At 40.7% G+C, this 21232-nt stretch overlaps 1 protein-coding gene across 7 annotated transcripts in view; it reads right to left on the bottom strand.

The window, feature by feature from the left end:
- The window catches only part of Patj (PATJ crumbs cell polarity complex component), a 430613-nt gene that overhangs the window by 282361 nt on the left and 127020 nt on the right, over positions 1-21232 (bottom strand). For all 7 annotated transcript variants that reach the window (XM_045148899.1, XM_045148905.1, XM_045148902.1 and 4 more), the window contains exons 18-19: positions 6001-6210; positions 232-345 (exon numbers count right to left, since the gene is read on the bottom strand). In XM_045148899.1, coding sequence (XP_045004834.1) covers positions 232-345; positions 6001-6210 — 324 coding nt within the window. The remainder of the gene's footprint in view (positions 1-231; positions 346-6000; positions 6211-21232) is intronic.

Genomic DNA, 21232 nt, shown 5'->3' with positions numbered 1-21232 from the left:
GTTAATAAAAAAATTTTTTTAAAGGTCAGAATTATCAAGCATAAGTAACTCAAAAATAAGTATTGGAAAAGCTTAGGCAGCCTGCCTGAGCTGCATAGTCAGAAAAGAGATGGAGAGCATTATTTAATTCCTAATTATTTAGTTAAGAGAGTGGGGACAAACTTTTGTCTTCTTTATAAAAACTTTAGCTAACAGCATATCATTTAAATAAGAAATAAATTTGCTAAATACCTTAGGTGCTTCAAGTATTAAAGATGAATTGATGTCATGCATTGTTCCCCAAAGTTCAGCATTGTCTTGATTGTTGTTTAAATGTAAAACATAACTTTCTTCTTTTTCATCTTCCTAAAAATATAAACCACTTTTATGATGAAGAAAATCCTTTAGTTTCAAACGTTCTTCAGATTTTCACATTGTGCAAGTACAAAGTAAAATTTGTGCAAACTTTATTATTAGAACAAACTGCCATCCATAATTTAAAAGATGAAAATATACTGCCTGATTGCAATTACAATAATATTCCTCTCATAGCTATTACAAATCTAGCCTTTCTGCAATCTAACATCCCAGGTGTGATGGAGCATGTTTGTAGTCCAGCACTTGGGAGGCAGAGGCTGAAGGATCAGTAGTAGTTCAAGGCTATCCTTTGATACATAGTTTCAGTCTAGGCTAGGCTACATGAGATCCTGTCTCAAAAACCACTAAAGGGGGCTGGAGAGATGGCTTAGCAGTTAAGCGCTTGCCTGTGAAGCCTAAGGACCCCGGTTCGAGGCTCGGTTCCCCAGGTCCCACGTTAGCCAGATGCACAAGGGGGCGCACGCGTCTGGAGTTCGTTTACAGAGGCTGGAAGCCCTGGCGCGCCGATTCTCTCTCTCTCCCTCTATCTGTCTTTCTCTCTGTGTCTGTCACTCTCAAATAAATAAAAATTTTTTAAAAAAAAAAAAACACTAAAGGGCTGGGAAGATTACTTTAACAGTGGTGAAAGGTGCTTACTTCCAAAGCCTGCCAGGCTGAGTTCAATTCTCCAGCACCAACGTAAAGTCAGGTGAACAAAGTGGCAGATGCATTTGTAGTTCATTTGCACTGGCAAGAGGGCCAGGCATGCCCATTCTTTCTCTCTCTCTCCTTGCAAATAAATAATACTATATTTAAAAGCACCATAAACAAACAAGGTAACTTTTGACTTTCTTATTCACTCTTCCCATTCCCCATATGTGGACTGAGTGAATGCCCAGCAAACACTAGCAGATTACACATGCAGCTACCAACCATGGTCTAAAGGTACAAAGATCTCAGTGAATCACTATTTACAGTGTATGAGCAGTTTTGCTATTGACAAAAAATAAAATAAAATCCAAATGTTAAGGAAGGAAATACTTAATTGTTTAAAGAAAGTCTTTTTGCCTGAGCCTTGAACTCACCTGAGAGAGGACCTTGCACTTCTGATTGGCCCTGCCTCTACCTCCAAAGTGCTTGGATTATAGGCATGTGCCAAGATCCTTGGTTTTATGTGGTATTCAGCCTTAGGGACTCATGCATACTAGACAAACACTCTACCAACTGTACTATATCCACAATCTTTAAAGAAAGTCTTAAGGGCTGGAGAGGCAGCTTAGTGGTTAAGGCACTTGTTTGCAAAGCCAAAAGACCCAGGTTCGATCCCCCAGGACCCACATAAGCCAGATGCACAAGGTGGTGCATGTGCCTGGAGTTCGTTTGCAGCAGCTAGAGGCCCTGGAGCAACTATGTCCAGTCATTCATTCTTTTCCTCTCTCTGCCTCCTTATCTCTCTCAAATAAATATTTTTTTTTTTCAAAAGGAAATCTTAAAGCTGACCTTTCCCTCAAACTCCTACTCCTAAATATCCTGGCAGCCCAGACTCTGAGGGAAAAAGCCTGAGCAAAGCTCCAAGTCACCAAGACTCATTCCAAGTCACCCTGAGCAGAGCTCTAACATCTAGGCTGCAGCAGCACTCCCTCCACCAGCTGTAGCACAGGAGTCAAACACCCTGCAGGTGCAGAGCCCTATACACACCCTGATCGTACTCAGTCCTGGGCACACCCCACTAGTACTGAGCCCTATGCACACCCTGCTGGCACTAAACCCTATGCACACCCTGCACTAAATCCTATGAACACCTGCTGGCATTGTGTTCTATATTTTCATGCTGCTTCAAACTTTCTAAAGCTTGTCAAAGGTAAAGCTGTGTTGCTCATCCCATAAGACACAAAGCAGCCTCTACTGCCTAAAATGTTTTCCTCTCCTTAACCTATCCAAAACTTTCACTGAGAACCCCATGATGCCATCTGAATAATACAGTAAGTATATGAATTGTGCTTGTTAACGTATTTTATGCATTTAAACAATTTTAGAGTGAATAAAGCCATTAGTTTTCCAGCATTCTTCATCCCTCCCAAAAATTGTTTTTAAAAGATTCATAGAAGAAAAGTGATCAAACTACTAGGACAATGTTTTTGAAAGTGTGAACTTCTGCATTCAGCAGTCTCCAGTGGCTCACTGAAGGGAGTCTCCTGCTCTACTAACTCTGAATCCCTGAGGGCAAGGCCTAGGGAACTTCATCTTAACCCACTTCTGGGAGGGGGGGTGTCATGTGGCTTAGGTATTTTGATGTTTACAATCCATTGGGTTAGCTCTGAGCAAGGCTAGAAACAGAGTCTGGGTTTCCTGAAATCCAACAAGCTATCATATTGTCAGCAATGACAATGTTCACACTGAACAGGAACACAGTCATGTTATAGACCTCATTTCAAATGATCTGAAGTGTCTGATAGGTATAATACATAGGCATTTGTTAAAGGCTTATTTGACAGAGAGACAGAGAGAAAGAGGCAGACAGAAAGTGAGTATGGGTACACCAAGGCCAGGGCCTCATGCCACTGCAAACAAACTCCAGATGCAAGCAACATCTTTGTGCATCTGGCTTTATATGTGTACTGGGGAATCAAACTTGGCTGTCAGGTTTTGACAGCAAGTGCCTTTAATCAGTGAGCCATAGCCCCAATAGACAGGTTTTAAAAATTTTTTTTTAAATTTTTCTTGTTCATTTTTATTTATTTATTTGAGAGCGACAGACAGAGGAAGAGGGAGGGAGGGAGAGAGGGAGAGAGAGAGAGAATGGGCGTGCCAAGGCCTCCAGCCACTGCAAATGAACTCCAGATGTATAAGCCCCCTTGTGCATCTGGCTAGCGTGGGTCCTGGGGAATTGAGCCTCGAACCAGGATCCTTAGGCTTCAGAGGCAAGTTTAACTGCTAAGCCATCTTCCCAGCCCTTTTTGTTTTTGTTTTTGTTATTTATTTTTCAAGGTAGGGTCTCACTCTAGCCCATTCTGGCCTGTAATTCACTATGTAGTGTTAGGGTAGCCTCGAACTCATGGCAATCTTCCTACCTCAGCCTCTTGAGTGCTGGGATTAGAGGTGGGTGCCACCATGCCTGGCCTTTGAAAAAATACTTCTTTATTTTACGGCGATCAAGTATGTGTGGATGCACCAGGGCCTCTTGCCACCCTCTCCATACATGTACTCCCTCTGTGCATCTGGTCCCATAGGCCACTGGGGAACTGAACCTGGACCATCAGGCTTTACAAGTAAGTGCCTTAAACTGCTGAGCCACCTCTCTATTCCATATACAGACATTTTAATATGCAAAATATGAAGAAAAAACAAGTAATAATGGGGGATGGCTAAAAGGTACAGTATCTGCTTAGCATGTGCAAGGCACTAAATAATTCTGAATCCCTAGCATCAAAAAAATGTAATCAAGAAGGCTACATTGAGATTTTTCTAATGAAAATATACTAAGTGCAAAACATCTCTTTATACATGACCATATCTATTGATATGAACCTATCCAGCCAGGTGTCTGACATATAATAAGTATATTATACATGCTTGTTAACATATTTCATGCATTTAAGGAATTTTAGAGTGAATAAGGCCCACAGTTTTCCATCATTCTTCATCCTTCCCCAAAATTGCTTTAAAAGGGCTCATAGAAGTGGTACATGTGATCAAACTACTAGTACAATGTTTCTGAAAGTGCAAACCTAAGCATTCAGAACTCCCTGGTAGCCTTCTGAGGGAAGATTCTTACACTACTAACTTGAATCCCTGAGGGCAGGGCCTAGTGAACTCCACCTTAACCCACTCCCAGAGGGATTTTGTGTGGCTTAGGTATTTTTTAAGTTTGGAATTCATAGGGTTAGCACAGAGTAAAGCTAGAAAAAGTCTGGGTTTCCTGAAATCTAGTCCAATAAGCTATCACAGCCCACCTAGCTGTTTCAGGTATATTACATAGAAACCAGGTATGGACTGACACATTACATAGCACTGTAGTTGTCAGAGCACAGGACCCGAAAGGGCCCAGTCAAGTTCACACTTTAAGTGTCTGACCTTTATTATTTATCAGACCTTGGGAAAATTCCTCAGCACTTTTTGTCTGTGTGACAAGAGGGTGTGGTGGTTTGATTCAGGTGTCCCCAGTCAACTTAGGTATTCTGAATGCTATGTTTCCAGCTGATGGTAGACAAAGCCTCCTAGGGGCTTACGGGTATTATAGCCAGTTTCCCTTTGCCAGTGTTTGGCACATTCCTGTTGCTGTTGTCTACTTGATGTGGGCAAGAAGGTAATGTCCACCCTCTGCTTATGTCATCATTTTCCCTTGCCATCATGGAGCTACCCCTTGAGTCTGTATGCCAAAATAAACCTTTTTTTCTTACGAGCTGCTTGTTTTCTGCCAGCAATGCAAACAGAACTGCAACAAAGTGTTACCTTTAAAGTTAGTTTGAGGATTACATTACCTAATATCAATAATGGGCTTAAAAATACTAAGTGATGTGTAATAGTCATTTTACTATTTTTAAACAGGCTGAAAATTATCAAGATTTTTTTTTTTTTTTTTTTTTTTTTTTTTGGTTTTTCAAGGTAGGCTCTCACTTTAGCTCAGCCTGGCCCGTAATTCACTATGTAGTCTCAGGGTGGCCTCGAACTCACGGCAATCCTCCTACCTCTGCCTCCCGAGTGCTGGGATTAAAGGTGTGTGCCACCACGCCCGGCTCTCAAGTTTTTTGTTTTTGTTTTTTTTTTTGTATTGGGGACCTCAACAATACTGTATCTGTAAAAGGAACCCTTAGCTTATGAACCTGATATAGTATATCATGTGATAGATGACCTTTTTTTGGTGTTAGGTTTACCAGGCATTAAAAATCTCATTGTCATATACTTAAGATGATATAATTTATTGAATTTCAACTTACTGTGTCTTTTCCAAGTGAAGCTTAAAAAGTAAAAATGCTTAGGAATATTATAAAAGTTCAAAGATGAAGGCAGTAGTAAAAGTGGTAGACTCAGGACTAGAAATGTCAGCAGTGAGCAGTTACCTAATAATGTGGGTCACATCTATCAACTGTTATTTCTAAACCTCTGTTGTAGTCACCTTCTTGTTGCTGAGACAAAGCACCCTACCAAAAGCAACTGACAGGAGAACAAAGTAGTTGACTTTGACTCACAGGCTCAAGAGGAGCTCATGACGGCAGGGACGGCATGGCATGAGCAGCGCTGGACATCACCTCTGCCACAGCAGGTGGAAAACAGTAGCAGGAGAGTGAGACAAACTTTACCGAAGGGGAGTTGGCTGTAACATCCCAAAACCCACTTCCAAAACACAACTCCTCCAGCAAGTTTCCACCTCCCAAATTGCTGTGAGTTGGGGACCGGGACCAAGCACTCAAAACACATGAGTTTATGGGCCGTATCTGATTCAAACCACAATAACCAAAGCTTTATGAGGTAAACATTTTTCTGATGTTTTAAGTCAGGGACATTAAGAATTCTTCTCAAGATAAAACACATAGTAAGTAGTGGAACAGAGAGATTCAATGTCAGGTGTATGAATCTCCCAAAATCATTGTTTGCAACTACTGCGCTATTTTTACTTCCTATAATAACAAAATTTGGTGCTTATATTAGCAGATCAACACTTACCACCAAAGGCTTGCAGATCCCGAGGTGCACAGTGCCTGGAGGCACAGCCTTCAGTACCTCTACGGCCTCTGCAAGGGTGCTATTATCCAAGGAGTACTCATTGACTGAGACCAGGCGGTCTCCGGGTAAAAGTTCTCCACTTCTTTCTGCTACACCATCTGCTACCAGGGAGCGAATCACAATCACTGACCTCGTGGGGTCCAAGGGGTCCTATCAATCAAGTAAAAAGAAAGATGAGGCAACACCCTGAGGGTAAGCATGTAGGTTCAAGTTGGCAGACAGTGCCTCTGATTTTACTATTTCAGTTGTACAACATTCTAGCAATATTCTGCTATAGAGGGGAAAATGAAAATATTACTATATACATTGTCCAAGCATCGGCTTATAGTAAGAAGGTACAACCTTAACAGTTTCAATCACATGTTTGATGACTCAAACACATTTGCCTTTTAATCTTTTGGTAATTAATATTTTGTTGGACCACAAGAGGTCTGGGAACAGTTAGGTAAGATTCATTGACACTTTCCCCAGCCTTGTCTTAGTGTGGGCCAAAGACATGCCCATCCACAACTCTTTGAAGGTCATATGTGTGCTGAAAAAGGAGTATGATATGGGCACAACACTCATGGCTATTCACGCAGCAGTGTCAGAGACTTTGATGACACCACTTCAGTTCAGGGAAAGAGACAAAAATCAGAGAACAGTCCTCTGCATTTGGAAAGTGTATTTAGGGCAGGATGTAGCTCAGTATAAAGTGCTTGCCTGACAATGGGGAAGCCTTGTATTCAATCACCAGCAACACACACGGTTGTTTGCTTATAGAACATATTCTAAAGTAAAATGACCAAGATTATGGCATGGTTATGTCCCTACATCAGAACAATGCCAGGACAGAGAAGGTGGATTCATGAGCACAAGCGCTGGCTGTGCTCTTTCTTCTTTCTCTTTCGTCTGTGTTCTCTCATCCTGTGAGAGAACCCCATATCATTTATTTTTCCTTTTGAGCATTGACGATAATTCTGACATATCAATAATTAAATACGAATCCATTATTAGACTATTATTTTTATTCTATTTAAAAATGATATACAGCACTTAATATTGACAATCACATATTAATCTAATCTAACAATTTCAATAAATCTAGAGATTTATTGTTTTTTGAGACAGTATCTTACTTTGTAGTCTAAGATGGCCTTGGACTCACAGTAATCTTCCTACCTCAGTTTCCTGCATGTAAATTTCAGTTGTGGGACATCGCATCCAGCTTACTGTCTAAATTTTATCAATGAAAGAATCAAAAGTTAAGGCAACTAAAAAAACAAAAAAAAAATAAGAAAAAAAAAAAGTTAAGGCAACTAGCCACCACCAGCAGCTGTTTAATGGCAGAGCCAGGATTCAAGCAAGCAGCCCTGGTTCTCAGGGAAAAGCTCAGCCACCAGCACTGCATCACAACAATGGTCAGGAGAGACAGGACAAGACAAGTTATGAATGAAGAAGACAGAGGCATTGACATGGGAATCTATGGCTGAGTGGAGTCTCAATCTGTCTTACTGATAGAGATATGTGGCACTGTTACTCACCATGAAACTTGGTGAGCAGACAGAACACAGTTCCATCCCAGTCATCGTGCTTGCTGTGGTCTGTCTGGGGCTGAGCTGGCTGTTTGACCACGCACATACTGTCTAAAGGCTAGATATAGGGAGTACTATGAGGGCTACCACTGCGAGTTTCTAGTAATCTTTGCCTGAGAGACCAGAGAGAAACGAACTGCCAAATCACAAGCTGTATCTCCCTGAAGTGGCTATGGCTCTTGTGAAGACTTCTGGTCCTGTTTTCTATAACTGCATGGAATTAACCAAATACACATTTAATTTTTTTTGTTCATTTTTAATTTATCTATTTGAGAGCGACAGACACAGAAAGAAAGGCAGAGACTGAGAGAGAGGGAGAGAGAATGGGTGCGCCAGGGCCTCTAGCCACTGCAAACAAACTCCAGATGTGTGCGCCCCCTTGTACATCTGGCTAATGTGGGTCCTGGAGAATCGAGCCTCGAACCGGCGTCTTTAGGCTTCACAGGCAAGCGCTTAACCGCTAAGCCATCTCTCCAGCCCCCAAATACACATTTAAATCAACCAATGCTGCAGAGCTAATTCCTTGAAAAATCCTTTCAAACGTAACTAACCCTGCTTTCAGTCATTTATGAAGAAAATCAAAACTAACAATCATCGAGGGATCTTGCTAATAAAGTATGGGGTGTTAAACTGTAATTACGCAAGTATTTTCAAGTAGAGGGAGCTATTGCACAGCGAGAGAAGAGAGGGAGGCAGAATACAGTGTGTGAGTGGGCACTCGGCACAGGGATCAAAAAGAGCTGTCCATTTTGCTACCAGCAGCCACGAATCACAACACACTCTTCATTCTGAAATATGAAACCATTACATTTTAAGTTTGACACACTAATAAATAATCTGTGCAATTACAATTAATCCCTTTATTTGGGATGTCAGTGCTTGATGAAAGGTTTTTGTTATTGGGGAGGAAGACAAACTACACACAGGTGATTCCCTCATGAAACACACAGAAAGCACCAGCACTGCTCTCTATTAATGATTATAAACTTTGTTAGAAAGCACTGCAACAACAAAACAAAACATAACAAAAGCAAATAAATGATTCCTCTAATTTAGTTGTGGACAATATAATCTCCACAGCTTCATCTAACACAGAATCAAAAAGCATGCTTAGCCTGAAGAGAAAAATGGATGCAATAGGGACTGGGGAAATAGCTCAGTAAAGGGACCTGCTGGCTTGGGTTTGATTCGCCAGTGCTCATATAAAGCCAGATACACAGTGGTGTATGCATTTGGCGTTGTTTTGTAGCTGCTAGAGACTCTGGCATACCTTAATTCTCATATTTTCTTTCTTTCTCTATGTTCTCTGCTTGCAAATAAAATATTTTATTTATAATAAATTTATTTAGATATATTAAATATGAATATTGATATATAAATTATATTTATACATAAATATTTATTTAAAATGCAACTGTTTGAAACTGTTAGAAAACCTGTAATTGTATAATTAGGAAGACTCCTTGGAAACAGTTTTACACTGGAAAGATAAATTTCATTTATTATAGAAAAGTCATAGTGAGCACTTCTTTACACAAAGCATGGCTTTCTTTAGATCTTAAACGAGTGCCATGTTATTGGCTTTATTCAAGCTTAGATCCCTAGCTATTGAAGCATGAAATTTAATCTCACCCTGTTCCTGCCAGAAAGAACCCCAAGACAGCTTATTATTTGGAGGGGAACAAAAGGACAGACCACTCCCCAGCCCAGCCCCATCACGTACAGTAGCTACCACATGTCCTGACTTGGCAAAGGAGTCCTGCAAGGTGCAAGTTACTTTCTCCCATGGCATCCTATGCAGCAGTTGCCTTCTGCTCATAGGCTTTACTGCATGAAAAATGTCCAGTACCTTCGATTCATGCTGCTTCTCAATAATGATGTCCATTTACTGAAAACGCGGTCCATGGTATCAGACAATGGTACATAAAACAAAATGCTCTACAGGTATTTCTCAAGGCCCTCTCTCCAATATTTAGGTCCTTTAAGCATACTTTAAAACTCCCAACCAGATTTTTAATATTTTACTTATTTGAAGCAAAGATATACAGACAGATAGAAAATGAGATCAAGAGTGGACATGTCAGGGCCTCTAGCCACTGCAAACTCCAGACACATGCACCATCTTGCGCATCTGGCTTTACATGGGTACCGGGAAATCAAACCACAGTCCTTAAGCTTTGCAAGCAAGTGCTTTAACTATTGATCCATCTCTACAGCCTACCTTAACTTTTAAATCTCTTATGTTTCTTCTCTTGGTGAAGAATGCTTGCAAGGAACAGTGTTCAACAATCAAGATGTTGCCTCAGACTAAACAGCCAATAGAGGGTGCTAAAGACCTATCCTGAACCACAAGGAGTATCTAAGACACTGTCTTCACAAGGGATTTCTGTCTTCTGTACTCAGCTTTGTATTATTATCAGACCTGCTATAGCAGTTCCCTGTGTTTGCTTTAATCCTACCACTTATGAAATCTGTGTTTTACATGGAGAAAGGGCTTTAAAAAATATTATCAAACTCCTCTCATCAATCCAGAACAGGAAGTTTCATAAGGATACTACACAAAAGAGGGGTATAGACCCTAGTCCACCCTCACCACACCACTGGGGAGCTGGAGATGCTGGTGAGCCAGCTCTCACAAGTGAGTCAAGCCATTTGCCTGAAGAATGGTTGACACTTAGGGCTGTTGAATAGAGATGGCCTCCAAGTCTTCATACTGATACACTCCCATGAGGAGTCTCTAGGGGCATCAGCACACATTCCAGCATGCGCTTACACTCCCGCCCTTGCACTAGGATGCCTGTTGAGGGTGACCAACCTGATCTTCTACCTCTTCTTTCAGATCTGCTTCTCCATTTCCTCCACCACCACCACCATTGTTCAGCATCATATTATTTGATGCCTGAGCCAAACCACCACAGTATGTTTGCCAGTATGCCTACAGTCTTTAATCTCTTTCTCACCAGCTCATGTTTTAAAGAGATAACAGAAACTTGCTTTTAAATAAGTATGTCACCTTCAATGATTGAGATGGGGAGGTAATATAATGGAGAATAGAATTTCAAAGGGGAAAGTGGGAGGGGGAATTACCATGGGATTTTTTTTTATAATCATGGAAAATGCTAATAAAAATAAATAAATAAATATGTCATCTTAAGTCCTTCTCTGCCTATGAAGTCTTAAGTGACAGCACTGTCTCTAAAACTAAGTACTGACCCTTTGACTTCTACAGAGGAACATGCCTTTGGGTGGGCAGTGCCACCCCATCTCTGCTCATTCTCCCATGGACCATGGCCTAACCCCAGGTGTATCACATTTTGCCCCAATAATATACAACTACTGAAACTCGGAATGTGACATGTGTCTCCTCCTGTGCAACACTACACAAGCCATTCATTCTACCAGAAATGTGCCTCTCTCCCATGCAAAAGGATCAGCTGGATGGTTTCTTCCAATGAAGTCTTCCCTAAGCCCTGGAGAGGCAAACATTTTCTATTCTGTGATGTCCACATAGCATTTGACATAATACATTTTCCTTACTGTCCCTAATCTTATACAATTAATAGAATCTTTCTGTTAGGTGTGTTCAGAGTATTTTGCATTGCAATGCTCCAGAAATTACACCTAAATTATTTCAACTGTTTTCTTATTTAAAAAAAAAAAACTTTCTAAGAAGAATATGTTGGCTTATTTGCTACTATTTTTCTGGGGTTAATTAACATATCAAAATACAGTCCTAACTCAACTATAAATGCACCAAAAAACAAACCACTTCATACAGGGTGGGAATACTATAACAATGGTCAACATTCCCCAAGTTCCAGGCTGGGACAAGTCATGCTGGTTTGAATCTGTGTAAATGTTCCTGCCTTCAGATTCCAGATGAAGAAATGAAGACTGTAAAATTAAATGAATTAAGCAAAGCACATAATTGGTAAAGGGCAGAGTCAGAATTTAAACTAGCCAATTACATTCTAGTTTATGCTTTTAACCTCTAAGCAATGCTGCTTCTCTATTGTAAAGTAAATTTTTGCTAAATAAAGACTACAAGAATACAAGCATGTTAGATGTAAAATTGAGTCCTTTAAGCCTCATGCTTCACTACCCAATGACGGCATTAGAATGAAGAGTGCACAGCACACCACTAATGCACACATTTCACCCACGCATGGCTAACCCACTCACTTCATCTGCACACAGCTAAACACATACTTCTTTCCTGTGCTCACAGCAAAGGCATGCACTTCTTCACCTGTGCACACGGCTCACGTATACAATTTTTCACCTGGGCACATGGTTCACGAATACACTTCCTCACCTGGGCACACGACTCGCATATACTCTTCTTCACCTGGGGACACAGCTCATGTATACACTTCTTCACCTGGGCACAAGGCTCACGTATACACTTTTTAACCAGGGCACACAGCTCACGTATACACTTCTTCACCTGTGCACATGGCGCATGTATACACTTCTTCACCTGGACACAAGGCTCACATATACACTATTTCACCTGTGCACATGGCTCACGTATGCACTTCTTCATCTGTGCATATGGCTCATGTGTACACTTCGCTTGGGCACAAGGCTCATGTATACACTTCTTCATCTGGGCACAAGGCTCACGTATACACTTCACCAGTGCACATGGCTCACGTATACACTGCTTCACCTGGGCACATGGCTCACGGATACACTTCTACACCTGGGCACATGGCTGGCATATACTCCTCACCTGGGCACATGGCTCATGTATACACTTCTTCACCTGGGCACACAGCCCGCGTATACACTTCTTTACCTGGGCACAAAGCCCGCATATATACTTCCTCACCTGGCCACATGGCTCGTGTATACCCTTCCTCACCTGTGCACACAGCCCGCGTATACACTTCTTCACCTGTGCACACGGCCCGCGTATTCACTTCTTCACCTGGGCACATGGCTCGCATATACACTTCTTTACCTGGGCACACAGCCCACGTATACACTTCTTCACCTGGGCACACGGCTCGCGTATACACTTCCTCACCTGGCCACATGGTTTGTGTATACTCTTCTTCACCTGTGCACACGGCCCGCGTATACACTTCTTCACCTGTGCACACAGCTCACGTATACACTTCTTTACCTGGGCACACGGCTCACATATACACTTCTTCATATGGGCACATGGCTCACATTTACACTACTTCACCTTGACACATGGCTAATGTATATCCTTCATCTGTGCACACGGCTAATGCATGCACTTCTTCATTTGTGCACACATCTAACAAATGCCCTTTTTTGTCTATGCACATGGCTAAGGGAAGCACGTCTTTGCCAAATATTAATTCACAGGTTCTTCCTTAAATACATTCATTGGGTAAGCAAAAGAACCATTACAGAACATATATGAACACAAAAATCATTATGCATGAATGGATGGGACTCAAAATTTCTTAATGCCTAAAAAATGTATATATGAGTGTGTCTGTACCCAAATATCAAAGGGACAAGATCCCACATAAACTAAAACAGGGCTTAGGGGCATCACCAGGGCTGGGGAAGTCAGTGGCAGACAACCATGACAAGTGGAAGTGACAGCATCAGTGAAATGTGAGAGCAATCACTATGACTACTTCAAAATCTAAACAAAAGCCAGGCGTGGTGGCACACACCTTTAATCCCAGCACTCAGGAAGGCAGAAGTGGGATCGCCATGAGTTCCAGGCCACCCTGAGGCTACTTATTGAATTCCAGGTCAGCTTGAGCTACAGGGAGAACCTACCTCAAAAAAGACAGAAAGAAAATCTAAACAAAAACAAAGCCCAGCAGCGCTGGCACCTCACTGGAAACACTGAACAAGAGGCATTATCCACAGTGAACAAGAGGAATTAGTGAAAAAAGTGGTTGTAATTAATAACACAACCAATATGTCTGTCAGATGCAGTTTTAAAAATACTAAGAATGTGAGATACACATCAAACACAATTCCAGCACTAATTATCTCCAAGCATTGCAGTACTTTCCCAATGAAAACCAGCAAACACCAAAGGGTAATAATGCTTCAACCACAGTCATAATACAGAACAGTGTCTGTGGTTTTTTAAAAGATCTGGGGGCTAGGGAGATGACTCAGCAGTTAAAAGATGTTTGCTTGCAAAGACTGACTAAGCCCAGCAGCGCTGGCACCTCACTGGAAACACTGAACAAGAGGCGTTATCCACAATGAACAAGAGGAATTAGTGAAAAAAGTGGTCGTAATTAATAACACAACCAATATGTCTGTCAGATGCAGATCCCCTCAGTTCAGCTCCCCAGTACCCATGTAAATCCAGACACACCAAAAGTGGTGTACATGAATCTGGAGTTCATTTGCAGTGCTGAAGGCCCTGGTGCACCCTGTCACACTCATCCATTCTTTCTCTCTGGGTGTCTTCCTCCCTCTCTCACCCATTCCTCTCCTATGCTTCACTGTCTCAAAGAAATAATTTTGTTTTTTTAGAAAAAAAATCTACTGCATATCTAATACCCAAATATAAAGGCATTAAGTGACGAGAAAAATCATATGGTCACAACATGCTCCATCATCTACTTCAGATAAAATAAGTCTACATGGCTCCTTTACCTTTGATAATTGTGGCACCTATGTCAACTGCATATATGAAGACATGAAGTTGGGCTGCTACACATGACTAACTGACAGGGTCTTAATTTTTGCCATAGCTCTTGGCTATGTGGAACAGCATCTCACTGCACCTACTCAGTGGCTGTGCTACTTGACTGATGGTAAAATGATTATAGGGCAAGACAGGCAAACAATGTAGTCAACACTGATAGAAATTTCTCTCCAGGGCTGGAGAGATGGCTTAGCGGTTAAGCATTTGCCTGTGAAGCCTAAGTACCCCAGTTCACTCCACTCCCAAGAACCCACGATAGCCAGATGCACAAGGGGGCGCATGCATCTGGAGTTTGTTTGCAGTGGCTGGAAGCCCTGGCGTGCCCATTCTCTCTCTCTACGTGCCTCTTTCTCTGTCTGTCATTTTCAAATAAGTAAATAAAAATAAACAAAAAAAAATTTAAAAAGAAAAAAGAAATTTTTCTATAAAGGGAAAGAAACAATCCACCAACCAATGAAGCCAAGGCCTTGAATATTATTATTCGAATTAAGCAGTATTACATTGAATCTTAATTAATAGTTCAATTAATTTTTAAAATAGTAGTTCCAGAAAGTGGCTAAAATAGGGAACACAGAAGAAACCACTAAATTGGAAAGACATACAATGGGCAGACAAAAGAAAGACATTGTTGAAATAGACAAAAAGAGGAAAAGGCAAGGGAAACACATACAGAGAGAGCGAGCACACACACACTGTGTGTGTCCTAGGGAATAGCTGGTATGAATTAAAATTTCCAGACTGGGGTGGTGTTTCTTTTTTTCTTTCTTCTTTGTATTTATCTATCTTTTTTATTAACAACTTCCATGACTGTAAATAACATGCCAGGGTAATGACCTCCCTCCCCCCATTTTCCCCTTTGAAACTCCATTCTCCATCATATACCCCCCCCCAATCAGTCTCTTTTATTTTGATGTCATCATCTTTTCCTCCTATTATGATGGTCTTGTACAGGTGGTGACAGGCACTGTGAGGTCATTGATATCCACTCCATGATGTGTCTACAGGAACATATTGTAAGGAATCCCACAATTCCTTTGGCTCTTGCATTCTTTCACCCACCTCTTTCACAATGGACCCTGAGCCTTGGAAGGTGTGATAGAGATATTGCAGTACTGAGCACTCCTGTCACTTCTGCCCAGCACCATGCTGCCTTCTAAGTCAACCCAAGGTCACTGCCATCTGAAAAGAGAAGGTTCTCTTCCAAAAGTGACAGTAGAATTCGTATATGGGTATGAACATTAAGACAAGTATTTACTGGGAAGTTTGATGAGCACAGTATATACATGAAGCCAGGCAGCAGCAGACATTACACCTCTAGGGCTCATAACTACCCTTGTTTTAGGTTTTCTGTATCAGGGATGTATTCCCTCCCATGGAGCGGGTCTCCAGTCCAATTAGAGGGTAGATGGTTTCCACCACGAGAGATGTCCCACTACTGCACCCACTGGCTCATTTGGCCTGGCTGGCAAAATTTAAGACTTACAGTGTCCACTGTAGAGTATAATCATTGGTGATTTCTCTCTTTCCCATTGAACTGCATGCGGAATGGCTTCTACCTTTCTGACAGCTGATCTACATGGATCTACATGGAAGAGCTCAGTTCCAGCAGGATTTCTCAGTGACTTTGCAGCCTAAGTATGTGGAGTCTTCAGCAATAGGGTCTTACCATCGATTCCTGGTGGGAAACCAAGGGCCTCGGCAATGGTCTATAATGTTTTGGGGGCATCAGGGACCTCCCTGGCCAACAACTCACTGGAAAGTATGCCATTCCTGGCACTGATAATTTTCTAGTAACAATCTATGGCTCCTGAGTGTTCCATTGTCCAAAAAAGTAGGTTTCCATATGATTTATTTATATTCTCAGAGATTTTTAGCCCTCCCTCCACCTTTCCTTTACTTAATCACTTCCGCTTACCTCACTTAGGCCTTTTCACTCCCATTAATCTATGCTTCTACTTACATATATACAAACACATTCTATTAAGTACCCCCATCCCTTTCTCTTTCTCTTCCCTTTATAACTCTTTTCTAGCTCACTAGCCTTTGCTACTGAGTTTTCTTCTTACTCACACAGAAGTCCAATCATCTGTAGCTAGGATTCACATATGAGAGAGAACATGCAATGTCTGGCTTTCTGGGCCTGAGTTATCTCACTTAGTATAATCCTTTCCACATCCATCCATTTTCCTGCAAATTTCAAAACTTAATTTTTCTTTACCGCTGAGAAGAACTCCATTGTATAAATGTTGAGGGACATCAAGACTGGTTCTATTTTCCAGCTATTGTGAATTGAGCAGCAATAAAGATGGCTGAGCAAGTATCTTTAAGGTAATGAGTGCTTGGGATATATGCCTAGGAGTACTATAGCTGGGTCATATGTTAGGTCTATTTTTAGCTGTCTTAGGAACCACCACACTGATTTCCACAGTGGCTGGACCATATTTCATTCCCACCAACAGTGTAGAAGGGTTTCTCTTTTTCTGCATCCTTGCCAGCATTTATGGTCATTTGTTTTCATGATGGTAGCCAATCTGACAGGAGTGAGATGGAATCTCAATGTAATTTTAATCTGCATTTCCCTGATAACTAGAGATGTAAAACATTTTCTTAGATGCTTGTATGCCATCTGTATTTCTTCTTTCAAGATCTCTCTATTTAGTTCCATAGCCCATTTTTTAATTGGGTTGATTTCTTATTATTAAATTTTTTGAGTTCTTTGTATATCTTAGATATCGATCCTCTATCAGATGTATACATGGCAAAGATTTTTTCACATTCTGTAGGTTGCCCCTTTGCTTTCTTCACAGTGTCCTTTACCATACAAAATCTTTGTAAATTCATGAGGTCCCAGTGGTTTATCTGTGGTTTTATTGCCTGAGCAATTGGGGTTAATTCAGAAGGTGTTTGTGAAGACCAATATGTTGAAGGATTTCCCCTACTTTTTCCTCTAGCAGTTTCAGACTTTCAGGTCTGATATTTAGGTCTTTAATACATTTGTATTTAATTCTTGTGCATGGAGAGAAGGACTTATTTTCATCCTTCTACAGATACATATCCACTTTTCCCACCACCATTTGCTGAAGAGGCTGTCTTTTCTCCAATGAGTATTTTTGGCATTTTATCGACTATCAGGTGGCTATAGCTACCCAGATATACATCTGGGTCCCCTACTCTGTTCTATTGATCTACATGTCAACTTTTGAACCAGTACCATGCTGTTTTTGTTACTACGGCTCTGCAGCATAGGTTAAAATCATGTATGGTGATACCATTAGTCTTATTTTTGTTGTTCAGTATTGTTTTAGATATTTGAGATTTTTTGTGCTTCAAAAAGAATTTTTGGATTATTTTTTTCTATTTCCATGGAGAAGCCCATTGCAATTTTGATGGGAATTTCATTAAATATGTAGATTGCTTTTGGGAAGATTGCCATTTTCACAATATTGATACTTCCAATACAAGAACAAGGGATGTCTTTCCATTTCCTAGTTTCTTTTGCAATTTCTCTCTTGAGTGTTTTAAAGTTTTCATTGTAGAGACCCTTCACTTCCTTGGTTAGGTTTATTCCAAGGTACTTTTTTTTATTATGCAATTGTGAATGGGAGTGACTCTCTGATTTCATTCTCTGTATTTGTTGTTAGCATATAGGAAGGCTACTGATTTCTGTGTGTTTATTTTGTATCCTGCTACATGGCTATAGGTGTTTATCTGCTCTAACAGTTTGCTGGTAGAGTCTTTAGGGCTATTTATGTATAGAAACATGTTATCTACAAATAATGATAACTTGATCTCTTCCTTTCCAATTTGTATCCCTTTTATGAGCGTCTCTTGCCTTATTGCTGTGGCTAAGACTTCCAATACTATATTAAATAAAAGTGAGGACAGTGAACGCCCTTGTCTTGTTCCTGACTTTAATGGAAAAGCTTCCAGTTTTTCCCCATTTACTAATTTATTGGCCATAGCATGTCAAAATAGCCTTTATTATGTTGAGATATGTTCCTTCTATTCCCAGTCTCTGTAGGAGTTTTATCATGAAGGAATGTTGGATTTTGTCAAATGCTTTTCTCTGCATCTAATGAGATGATTATGTGATTTTTGTTCTTTAGTTCATTTATATAATGTATTATATTTCTTTCTGATATATTCTTGTATACTGCTTGCCAATATTTTATTGAGAATTTTTGCATCTATTTTCAAGGGGGGGATTGGTCTGTAATTTTCTTTTATTATTCAATCTTTGCCTGGTTTTACTATCAGGGTGATGCTGGCTTCATAGAAGGAATTTAGTAGGATTCCTTCTTTTGCTATTTTACGGAAAAGGTTTCTTTGTTTGTTTGGTTGGTTTTTTTGGTTTTGTTTTGTTTTGTTTCTTGAGGTGGGGTCTCACTCTGGCCCAGGCCCCTCAGACCTGGTGCTGCTGCTGCTGGAGCCGCTTCTGCCTGCCTATCTGGGCTCTAGATTCACTGGATCTCTCCTACTTCTCTGCTACAGTTGGTAATTTCTTACATACCTCACTTTTCAGCAGAGGAGTCTATTTTGCTGAATTTCTTTTTTTTTTTTTTTTTGCGTTTTCTCCCCTAGGCTGCTTTACCATGGTTCCTACACCACCATGTTAACCAGAAACCTCTCTAGTTAAAGGTTCTTGCATGGTATATTTGTTCATATGTTTGCCACTCACTTCTGGTCTAGGATTCTTACTGGCTGCATGGAGGGGGGGGAGGGAGAACTGCAGTCTATCTGAATGCACCATGACCTGATCAAATGCCTGGGTACCACTACTCAGTCAACTGTACTCAAGTACAGCTGAAATTATATGAATTGAAATATGAGTACATGCAGCTCTATTGAACTATGTATTAAAAAGTGGTTAAATGGTAGATATAATTATGTACATTTGACCACATTTTTAAACTTAGAATTTATACTAACTGAGGTAACCCAGGCCCATAAATCCAAGGGTCACATGTACTCTCATCTGTGGATGCTAGATACAGATGATTGGACTTCTGTGTGAGCAGAAAAAAACTCAGTAGCAGACACCAGTAAGTTTGAAAGGAGATATAAAGGGAAAAGAAAGGAAGGGAGGGGAGTACTTAATAGGATGGTATTGTATATATGTAAGTAGAAGAATAGATTAATGGGGGTGAAAAGGCCCAAAGTGAGGTCAGGGGAAGAGATTGAGTAAAGGAAAGGTGTAGGGAGGGCTAAGCAAAATCTAAGAGAATATAAAAAATCATATGGAAACCTACTTTTTTGGACAATGGAACATTCAGGAACTGTAGATTGTTGCTAGAAAATTATTAGTGCCAGGGATGGGATGCCTTCCAGTGAGTTGTTGGCCACGGAAGTCCCTGATGCCCCCAAAACATTATAGGCCATTGCCGAGGCCCTTGGTTTCCCACCAGGAATTGATGGTAAGACCCTACTGCTGAAGACTTCATATACTTGGGCTGCAAGGCCACTGAGAAATCCTGCTGAAACTGAGCTGATAACCTCCTCCATGTAGACCAGCTGACAGAAAGCTGGAAGAAGCCATTCTGCATGCAGTTCAATGGGAGAAAGAGAAATCACCAGTAAAGATACTCAAGAGTGGACAGTGCAAGCCATTTGGCCAGCAAGACCAAATGAGCCAGTGGGTGCAGTAGTGGGACGTCTGTCATGGTGGAAACCAACTGCTCTATACTTGGACTGGAGGCCTGCTCCATGGGAGGGAATACATCCCTGATACTGAAAACCTAAACCAGGGGTAGCATGAGCCCTAGGCGTGTAACGTCTGCTGCTATCTGGCTAAATGCATATACTATGCTTATCAACAGCCCAGTAAGCACTTCTCTTAATGTTCATACCCTTATATTTATGCTACTCTCACTTTTAGTAGAGAATCTTCTCTTTTCAGATAGCAATGACCTTGGGATGACTCAGGAGGCATCATGGTGCTTGGCAGAAGTGACAGAAGTGCTCAGCACTGCAATATCTCTATCACACCTTCCAAGGCTCAAGGTATATTGCAGAAGAGGTGGTGCAAAGAATGTAAGAGCCAAAGGAAAGGTAGGACTGCTTGCAACATTGCCCCCCCAGACACAAAATGGGCTGGATATCCATGACCTCACAGTGCCTGACACTACCTACTTAAGACCATCATAATAAGAAGAAAAGGTCATGACATCAACATAAAAGAGAGAATGGTTGAGAGGGGGAGGCAATAGGGAAAAAAAAAATTTTTTTTAATTAAAAAAGAATTTATTAATGAGGAATATCTTAGTGTCTTCCAGAAAAAAATATATTAGTTCAAAATTATGCTGCAGGGAAAATATAGACATAAAAGTTTTTGAAAACTCTGAAATATTAATTTTGGAATTTATCTCATTTTTTTTCTATACAAATTATTCTAGATCTCAACACAAATACTAGCTTATTGATACTGGTCAAGTTGTTTAATCTCTGAAATTTAGGGTTCTCATCTCAAGTGGAGATAATAGCATAGATTTCAGACACAAGTAACCTGTAAGTCTATAGTAACTACTTCAAAAATACTATTGCCTTTATTATTATTGTGGAGATAATTATAAGAAAGCTAGCAGGTCTGGACAGATGGCTTACTGGTTAAGGCACCTGTCTGCAAAGCCAAAGGACCCAGGTTCGATTCTTCAAGGACCCATGTAAGCCAGATGCACAAAGTGGTACATGTGTCTGGAGTTTTTTTGCAGCAGCTGAAGGCCCTGTCATTCCCGTTCTGTCTCTTTCTCCCTTTCTTTCATAAATAAATAAGAAAGCTGGCATGATATACAGGTCTGAGGAGGTAATACTTTTCATCACATTTACTGATTTCTACATCTGAGCACGTGCAACTTACAACAACAGTGCTACCACCTGCTGAACCACTTATGATGTCACACCTACATCATTACACATGAAAATATAGGCCTAAATGTAT

This window comes from Jaculus jaculus, chromosome 5 (assembly GCF_020740685.1).
Source record: "Jaculus jaculus isolate mJacJac1 chromosome 5, mJacJac1.mat.Y.cur, whole genome shotgun sequence".
Taxonomy (NCBI): Eukaryota; Metazoa; Chordata; class Mammalia; order Rodentia; family Dipodidae; genus Jaculus; species Jaculus jaculus.
This window is presented reverse-complemented; position numbering and strand designations above follow the sequence as displayed.